The 9701-nt window shown below is 39.4% G+C and overlaps 1 protein-coding gene across 5 annotated transcripts; it reads left to right on the top strand.

Annotated features, from left to right (window-relative positions):
- The first annotated feature begins 1515 nt into the window (after positions 1 to 1515).
- Positions 1516 to 5206, top strand: LOC121967425 (protein SOSEKI 3-like). 5 transcript variants are annotated; one of them, XM_042517642.1, is made up of 7 exons: positions 1516 to 2093; positions 2169 to 2238; positions 2313 to 2428; positions 2510 to 3151; positions 3266 to 3425; positions 4176 to 4457; positions 4543 to 4775. In XM_042517642.1, the coding sequence occupies exons 1-7, from the start codon at positions 1889 to 1891 to the stop codon at positions 4613 to 4615; spliced, it is 1548 nt and encodes a 515-aa protein (XP_042373576.1). In that variant the 5' UTR covers positions 1516 to 1888; the 3' UTR covers positions 4616 to 4775. The 5 variants fall into 5 exon arrangements, 3 of the variants coding, with proteins under 3 accessions (XP_042373576.1, XP_042373575.1, XP_042373577.1); XR_006107762.1 differs by adding an exon at positions 4806 to 5206 and having other exon boundaries at positions 1519 to 2093; positions 2510 to 3425; positions 4176 to 4456; positions 4543 to 4682; XR_006107761.1 differs by adding an exon at positions 4795 to 5204 and having other exon boundaries at positions 1519 to 2093; positions 2510 to 3425; positions 4543 to 4682.
- The last annotated feature ends 4495 nt before the right edge of the window (positions 5207 to 9701 follow it).

The following is a 9701-nucleotide window of genomic DNA, read 5'->3' as shown; positions in this document are numbered from 1 at the left end:
TAAATATATATTTTTAATCTACTTAATTTTTTAAATCGACTAATCTTGACCCAATGAAGAAAATTTTCATATAGTGCATCATAGTTGGATTCAACCTTTAGATATCTAATTAATCGTTTAAAGGGTCTAACCAATGTTCCAGGATTATAAATATCATGTGTCCCTCATAATTTGTATATATATGTCATGTGAAAAAAACTAAATTAAGACATCAATTTATAACTGACACTGACAGTTAAATAATTAAAAAATGGGAGTAGTTTTCCCTAAGCTATAAATATCATCTTAATATTATGAGATGTAAATAAATAGAAATGTACAAATATAAATGTATAGCTCAAACTTTGGTGATACCTTTCCTTATTTAATATAAATAAAATAAACTCAAAGTTCAATTCTTGTAGAAGGTTGCTCAATCTCATCGATCAGAGAAAAAGCAATAGCCAGTGTCATTAAAAGGAGGTAAAGCCTAAAAGACACTGATGACCTACAGAAATGATCATAACCTAAACAAATGAGCCATAAAGCTTTGTCATCCGCCCACGGGAACCTAAAACAGACCTGTCCTCAGACTACGGTTCCACAGATAAGTATCATAGGTCAATTCCTAAGTATATCGCAGCACTGTAAAATTAATTTTCTCCCGTGAAATAATAATCCTGAAATACTAATTGCGGAGTGACAGTCATTCTCATTTCTAAGACTCCCTTTGGTCCGAATAAGGATTACAATAAATTTTATTAGTTAGAATCTTTTAGACTCCGTTTGATTTGTAAGATAAGGATTATAGTAAATTTTATTGGTTAGAATTTGATTAACTAAAAATGAATTGTAATATATATATATATATATATGTAATTAATATATAAATATGATATTATTAAAATATCTTTGATAATAACTTACAAAGTATATTCTAGTTAGTTGGATTCTAATCATTTAGTATTATCATACAAATTTAGCACTATTAATCATATCTCATCTATCAAATACTTTCTATCATATCAATGTCCCCTCGGATGGGTCTAGTGGCTAGCACATGTGGTGTTGCCATCAATGAGGTCTGGGGTTCGAATCTCGATAAAACCGAGATAAATGTCTTCCTTATGTGCTAGTTATTATTCCAAAGGCTAGTAACCGTCCGTGATTTACTTCCTCTGTGTTGACCCTCGGACGAGTTGACGAGGACATTAGAGACAAACGTATTCATCTTTTACCACCAATAATCCCTAAAATTAAATGGAGCCTTAGATTTATTCTCATGATAGAACTAAGCCTAACCCAAAAAGTTAAGGGCACAACCCATAATTACCTCTTAAGGCCACTACTCCTAATAATTCAACATTTTCTCTTTTGTTTTTCATTTTTATTTTCATTTTCATTTTCTAAATTTTCAAGTAATACACATTTTACTGAATTTACTAAATAAGTTTATATTTATTTTAACGGAAAAAAAACATTATATAATATTATCGTTTTACTGGAACAGTGTCCCAGGCACTGTTCTTGAAGACACGAGGAGGACTTTTCGTCCAATGAAGCTCTTTGCGGTCACTTTCCAGTCCAGTAAAGGTCGAAGCTTGCAACGGTGATCCACCTCTCAGTACGATCGCACTGGTGAGGGAGCAGCTGAAAACCGACCTCGTTCTCCTGCCTCCTCTCGTCGACAGCTGTGTAGGCATGGAGCAATTGCGGCACTCTTCCTCCTGATTGACTTGTGCTTCTTCCCGGGGGTTTCGCGTCATTTGCATCTTCTTCCTCAATCGATCTGTTCCCGCTATTTGCTCGGAGTTCACTCGCGCATTAGATCTCTGACAGTGGATGCTGTAAAAATTGAAGCTTGGTGGGGGAAAGGGTTTCTTTTTAGGTTTGAAGGAGGGAAAGGGAAATGGAGGCGAGAACGAGAAGGTATGCGCCGCAAGCGGGCCCGGAGAGGACCAAAGTGTGGACTGAGCCGCCTCCCAAATTCTCCTCCCAGCAGCAGCATGGGAGCAAGGTGCCTGTTGTCTATTACCTCTGCCGTAATCGCCACCTCGAGCACCCGCACTTCATGGAAGTCCCGCTTTCGTCCTCCGACGGCCTCTACCTCAAAGGTAAAACATCGATCTTGAGTAAAAAAAAGAGGTCCTTTTCCAGTATGATTTCAACTCCTTGGTTGGTTGGATTAGATGTGATTGATAGGCTCAATCTGCTGAGGGGAAGGAAGATGGCCACCATGTATTCTTGGTCTTGCAAGAGGTAATTTTGGGTGGATTTGTTTTCAACTTTTTGGTCGATTGATCAGTAATAGGTGATTAGGTGATGCGTTGCAGGAGCTACAAGAATGGATTTGTTTGGCATGACCTTTCGGAGGATGATTTGATCTTTCCAGTGCAGGGGAATGAGTATGTACTCAAGGGTTCAGAGCTCCTAGATCAAACCCCACCAGGTACACTCTGCATTGTATCTTCTCATTGGATCAAATATGTTCTATTATATGGCTGATTTATCGATGTTTTCTACACTGTAGATCGGAATAGTGAAGGTGTAAGCAATACAAAGATCCAGAATCCTAGACGGGCATTGCAAGACCCGCCGCCTATTTGTCGTAAAGTCCAGGAGGCTTCTGGTTCTTTGTCTCCGACGACAGTGGTTGTGATTAAGGAGGCCAAAATGGCCCCACCGCCAGTGCAACCATCTCCTGTCCAAGGAGACGATCAATCACTGCCGACACGTAGATCAGTCTCCTCACCAGGTTATGATACTAGATCTGCCCCGTCATCACCAGCAGAGTACAGGATATGCAAGCCCATCAAACCTGAGGATGGTTCAACTGAAACCGATGATGATCGAGGAGGAAGGACATGTGAATCGAATGTCCGAGTTGTTGGTGTCTCAACTGATGATAAGCCTCGGTGTACTGACTCTGATGAGAGCCGAAGTGAACACTCTGTGTGTTTGAAGGAGGAGCCAGAGATAGTTAAAGTTGAGAGATCCCCTCCACCAACTTATTCAAGTGCTTCTTCTTCATGCGGGAAGATGAATACCTTGGAGTGTTTGATGCGAGATGAAGCGAGTAAACGGTTTAACTGTGAGATTGTCGAAGAGGAAGTTTTCTTCCCAACTGAAACAAAGCTCAAAGCAACGAATATGCTCATGCACCTAATTACTTGTGGGTCAATCTCTGTTAAAGACCATTATAGCTTTGGATTTGTGCCATCTTATAAGCCAAAGTTAGTTAATGTGAATCTCACGCCACCAATGTTCGCCAATTCAATGATTCCAGGGAAGATCGACTGCTTGTCAGAGAGCCAAAGAGAGATCAGCTTGGGATTTAAAAAGAAAGAACATACCCGTAAGAGGTCAATCAAAACAAACAAGAACAAGGAGACAACCGGGGAAGGAGCTCCTAACGGTAACCAATCACCTTCCTTTGATGAGAACAGGTAACACTTAAATCTAATTATTTTAGTAAATTGACTAGATTCACCTCTTCATAGTGTTTCAGGTCATAATCTTTTGCACTTTTAAGTATCATTTGGTTACCAAATTTGAAGGATAGGTGGGGATTTTTCGGCCAATAATCAATCTTCCTTCCAGGCCTTTTATGTTCTGTTTCTTATTTCTAATTCTTGAAATTTGGATTTAGATATGTTAGGACATACTGAAATGAATACAGATGTGTTTCACTCTTTTAATCTTCTCTCACTTGTTTTTTTTTTAAACTTCTCCCCTTCAAACTTCTCCTATGATTATACAATTAGATAATTGAATGAAAAAGACTTAATTCTTTTTTTACTTCAATGCTTCAAAGCATGTCAAAATGAATTGACTTTTGTAATTATATAATCAATTTAATTAGAATTTTAGAGAATCAAATTTAAAAATAACAAACATTACTTAAATTCATTGTTGGATGCATGTTAAAGCATTCCAAAGCATATTGAGTGTTGGCATGGTGTGATATTATTTGGCACAGCAGAGACAACATAAGAGAGATTTCCTTTGCTGATCCATTTCAACCATCTCACTCGGCAAAACAATGGATTTTAAACCTCATACAAATGATGAACCTTCCTTGACTTTAATGTTATTTCTAATTTTTGAAATTTGAATTTTCTTTGCCTTAGTGTTATAAGCCTAATTTGTTATTTGTGTTTCTTGTTTATATTGACTAATGAATCATACTTATCTAGGAGCTGCAACATGGCTTATTTTAGAGGAGATGAAGAGAAAGTAGTCGACTCAACCCAATCTAATTGTCTTCCTAGGACACAGATAATTCCATCCGGCAAGCATTCAAGGAATGATATAATAAACACCTCGACTGGACCAGAAATATGCAAATCCTCTCCATGCAGTTCATCAAATGGTGGAAGTAGGAGGATTCTCGATAGCTCGTCAATCAAAGGATCTTCATCCAGGAGGCTAGAGTCTTTCCGAGAGGAGCAAGAGAAGATGATCACCATCGAAGAAAGTTGAGTTCTATTACTCACTTTCCTTTCACTGAACATTTAGATTCATTGGTCTGCGTCTTAACAATGCCTCTATTTATTCCTTCAGGCTTACTTCTGGAGCTCGGGTTATAATCCAGTCTAGCTCATGTTGCGATGATACTGAAGATATCTCTGATTGACTACGAGAATGTTAACATGTCGTCGCTTGTGTTCAATATCTGTTTTCTTTGCAGGATTTAAGTACTAGTAAGTTATAACCACCGTTTCTTCGTCTTTTTCGTGACTTATTCTGTAGTTTTGAAATGTCTCTACCTACAAAGAAATGCAATTATTTCATTAGCATTTTGTTTCTGCCAAGCTATTCTTAAGTTGAAACCAAGATTGACCGTGACAATGCTACAATTTCTGGAACTAGCCGCAAGGGGCTTGTTTTTGGTTGTTAAGAGCTTCGCGATGACGATAAACTTAGAAAGAACAATGCAAAGCAGTAGGAGCCGAGCAAATACACTTATTCAAAGTGATCACCTTCAAGATACCTCTTGACATCAAATGAACTGTCCTAGAGCAGTAAGTGGATCTTATTCTTGAGATGAACTTCCAAAATATCAACTGAACTATTTTGTTCTTCCATTTACGCTCCTAGACCACTTTGAACTTCAATATGTATGAGTACGTTGTCGGGTGAACATGTTGGGTTAGTCGAGCAGGCTTGCTTGTCGAGCCGATTTAGGCTATGTTAGTTTGATGTTCTGCATCCCTTGGCCTTTGTTCCTAGAAAAGTAACTAAAGAAATTTTGATTCACTTTGGAATTTGCTGAAACCTTTTCATTCTAAAATTTGATAAAATGTAGTTTTTAGTTTCTAATCTCTGTGAACTTGTATTATTTTTATTCCCTAAATTTACTAGTGATATGTTAAATATCTTATTACTTATAAAATTTTTCTAATTGTTATCTCTTACTCCCAAATTATTAACACTGTTGTTTTCTCGATGAAAAAGTAATTCGGCGGAGGTGAAACGAAAGAGGCTTTGAGGCACATTAGATAAAACACCACTCCAAGAGACTATTTATAAACTTTGAAAATTCGAAATGTGCCCTTCACCTTTTAAGTAAGTGTGTCAATTTACGTGGATGAACTGTTTAGGTTGAGTTGAAATAAAAATATATATATAATTTTATTAAGAATCAGAACTCACCTGAAAATCTTAAATTCAAACTCAAATAGTCCGACAATTTGAATAATCTGTCTAATCCCATTTTTTTTTCCTATAATTTTTTAATTTTATTTTAATATTTTATCATTATTATATTAATATTTTGCTATTTATGAATATAAAATATTATAATTTTTAAAATAAAATTTAATTTAACCTAAAAAAAATTATTAAATTCTACATTTGAGTCAATTCGGTATAACAATTCAAATATTCTCAATCCAAATTCAATATTTTTTAGGTCGTCTCGAATCAGATTAATGGATCAAATTTATTTTTGACACCCTTACTTTTTTATAAATACTCCGTGGTAGTTTTGATATGGTCAACCAAATTAAGTAATATCTTGTTTATGTTTGATGCCTTATGTCTAAGTGGGTAGGAATTTAGGAGCACAAGAAGTTGAGCAAAAGACGCAACGGACAAGAATGATGGCACGGGAAAGGTGTTGGAGCAATCCTAATGGTCCGTGCGACCATGTGTTTTGGTGTTTAGGCAAAGGGTTTAAGTTAGGTTCACCCTTGTATTTGATATGTGTACTTGAGTTGTGCAGGATTGCAGGATACACATGTGACTCAGGTTGATGGCTTCGGGTCCGGTGAAGGATGGCATTGGGGATGAGTCGCGGGCTTGTATGCATTCGAGGGACCATGGACAAGGCAGCAACGACAAGGGCTGAGGGAAGCGACTTCGAGGCATACGCGAAGGATGACATTGGGGACGAGCCGCGGGCTTGGATGCATCCGAGGGACGAGAGCCAAATGAAGTAGGCTTGAAGGTTAAAGGTCAAGACTGCAATAAAGGATCAAGTGAGTCGTGAGGGGTACGAGTGCATGAGAGATTGTATTCAGGGTAAAATCATAGGTTTAGGGTTTTACTGTAGTAGTTACTGCAGCAGAACTGTAGCAATTACTATAGCAGTCGACTGCTGAAAACAGCAATCGACTGATATAGTTGACTGGGCAGTCGACTGGGAGCGAACATAATGCTTCTGTTCGCTAGACCAGTGTAGGGCAGTCGACTGCTAGTTTTAGCAGTCGACTGATATCGAGCCGTTGGGATGTAACGGTCAAATTTCCACAGAGGGCGGTCGATTGATGATTTTAGCAGTCGACTGGTAGGCATGGTTTTCCAACCCATGGCTTATATAACCAAGGCTTGGGAGCTTGGTTATCCCTGACGAAATTAGTGGTGGTAAACCCTAATTAGTAGTCTACTAGTCTCAAGAGTCTTGGTTGGTGTTGTGGTGAGGTTTCTCCACCCACAAGGAGCGACTTGAGATAGCCGGAGTTTGCCGGGGGCTAATCCACCGACGGATAGGGATCGTCCACCTCAAGGACACGCCGTGGAGTAAGAGCAAGCAATCTTCGAACCACGTTAAATGATCGTGTAGCTGGTTTGATTTCTTTCTTATCTTTAGCTTTCTTTGTATTCATATTAGTTTGTATTTTCGCTGCGCAAACTAACAAGTGTAGGAAGCGACTATTTAGGGGTGTCGTCTATCCAACCCCCTTCAAGTCGGCCACCGATCCCCTACAAAAGGAGCCGACGGGCTCGGTGCATCCGAGTGACGAGGACTACAGAAGAGTACACCGATGGATGATAAAGACGTGCGCGGCATTCGAGAAATGAGAAACCGGGGAGGAAACCTACTTGAGGAGAATGTTAGAGGGGTTCGGGTGAGCTCAACTCCGGATAATCGGAGCATCACCCACGCAAAGAAGATTAGCTAAAAGGCTAATCTGCCTCATGGAAGGTACCTTCAATGGCTTGGAAGGCGCCTCACATAAATAGTGTCGAAGGCGCCTTGTACCTACTTGAAGCACCTTTGGGTAGCAGATAAGATTTTCTTGGGACTATAAAAAGACTCCTGGAGTTAGAAATTATACAACAACTTCTGTATTCATTTTCTAGCTAATACCTAAGTTTTGCAAAGAGTGTAAGAGATTTCTCCTTCTGCAACAAATGAGTTATTTTTAGTGGAGATTTGCAACTGTCTTGGATTAACAAGCACCTAGGTTGTAACCAAGTAAAATCCCAGTATTGTTTTTATAAGTTATTATTTTTCATGTTAATTGTTGTTTCTTAATTAGTTTGTGCATCCTTGTTAAGCAAAAGCAAGATATTTTTTTTTAACTTTGATTATAGGCTATTCACCTTCCTCTAGCTGGTCTAACGCGGACCAATAAGTGATATCAGAGACCAACCGCTTCAGAAGAACTAACCGCTGACCAAAGAAAATGAGACGATGGTCGAACTGAGTATCTATCCACCGAAATTTGAGGGGGAGTTCGCCCTATGGAAAAAGTGAATTGGGGTTTTTTAAAAATTGACTTTGAAATTTTATTAATAATCAAATACGATTTTGAAGCTCCAAAAGATCAAAAAGATAAAAAAAAAAATACCTTTGGATAAAGAAAGAGCAAGCGAACTTTGCGACGAATGTGTTGGGACCTTAACGTCCGCTAGAGGGGGGTGAATAGCGTCTCACCCAAATCGTCACTTCCTACGCTTGTTAGTGCACAACGGAAATACAAAACAAATCTAACAAATAGAAAGCTAAACCTAGAGGTAATAATCAAGACAATCAAACCTCTAACACGTTTATGTAACGTGGTTCGGAGATCACTTACTTTTACTCCACGGCTGTCTGTAAGGTGGACGATCCTGATCCGTCGGTGGATGACTCCCCGGAGAACTTCCGGCTAGCTCGCGTAGCCCCTTGTGGGTGGAGAAACCTTGCCACAACCTCATACAAGTACGCTAGATCACTTGGGTACTTGGAGACTCTAATTAAGGTTAATTACCACTAATTTCGTCAACCTTAACCTAGCTTCCAATGTTTGGTAATATAGGCCACGAGTTGGAAAACCCCGCCTACCAGTCGACTGCTAAAACCATCAGTCGACTGCCCTCTGTAGAGATTCGACCGTTACAACCCAACGGCCATATACCAATCGACTGATACTTCCATCAGTCGATTGCTCCATACTAACCGAATGAACAGAAGCATTCTGTTCACGCCCAGTCGACTGCCCAGTCGACCTCACCAGTCGACTGATGAAAACACCAGTCGACTGCTACAGTACCGCTACAGTACTTCTACAGTAACGCTACAGTGCTGCTGCAGTACCCTAATCCTAGGATTTAACCCCTGAGTACATTCACTTAGCACTCGTCCTCGCTCGACCAGCCTAGACCTATCCTTCTAGCCTCCTCCATCAGCCTTGCGTCCTTCGGTTGTCTCCCCATCCTTCACGTCTTGCCTTCTGGAGCTTCCATCGGCCTTGCCATTATTGTCAGGTCTTCCTTTGCCAAGAGGTCGTGCCTCCGGAATTTCATCCATTGCCAAGTCACACTTGGACTTACGTTGCCAAGACTACATACTTGGACTTACACCGCTAAGACTCATCTTTGAACTTTCCTCCTTTGCCAAAATCACCCTTGGACTTTCCTTGTTGTACCTGTATCCTGCACACTCACAATGCATATCAAATACAACAATAAATCTAACTTAAACCTTTGCCTAAACATCAAAATCTAGGGTACCCAGATTGCTCCAACAAAGGGGTAGATTAATACACATGTATGTAATCTTATGGGGGATTAATACATGATGTTTATAATCATTAGAGGTCAAAGAGTTCAATAATTGGGATATTGTTGGAGTCCTTTTTTATGCATGGCAAAGGGGGAGAAATTTAGGTTTAAGTGAGAAACCTACACACCTTTGCAAGAAATCCTAGCTCAAAGGGGAGCTTAGATGAAGGAGGAGTGATTGCTCATTTATTAGCAAAGGGGGAGAAGTTTACCTTTGCAAGAAATCCTAGTTCAAGGGGGGAGCTTATGTGAAGGGGGGAGCCTAGGATTAGGTTCCATGATTTATGCATGTGAAGATTGCATGTTTATTTGCATTATTATTGTTATATTATTTCCCTAACTTAAACGGGTTGTCAAACATCAAAAAGGGGGAGATACCCGAGGTGCACTGAAGTGTTCTGATACCACTTGTTGGGACCTTGACGTCCGCTAGAGGGGGGGAGTAAATA

The sequence above is a fragment of the Zingiber officinale genome, chromosome 3B (genome assembly GCF_018446385.1).
Source record: "Zingiber officinale cultivar Zhangliang chromosome 3B, Zo_v1.1, whole genome shotgun sequence".
Taxonomy (NCBI): Eukaryota; Viridiplantae; Streptophyta; class Magnoliopsida; order Zingiberales; family Zingiberaceae; genus Zingiber; species Zingiber officinale.
This window is presented reverse-complemented; position numbering and strand designations above follow the sequence as displayed.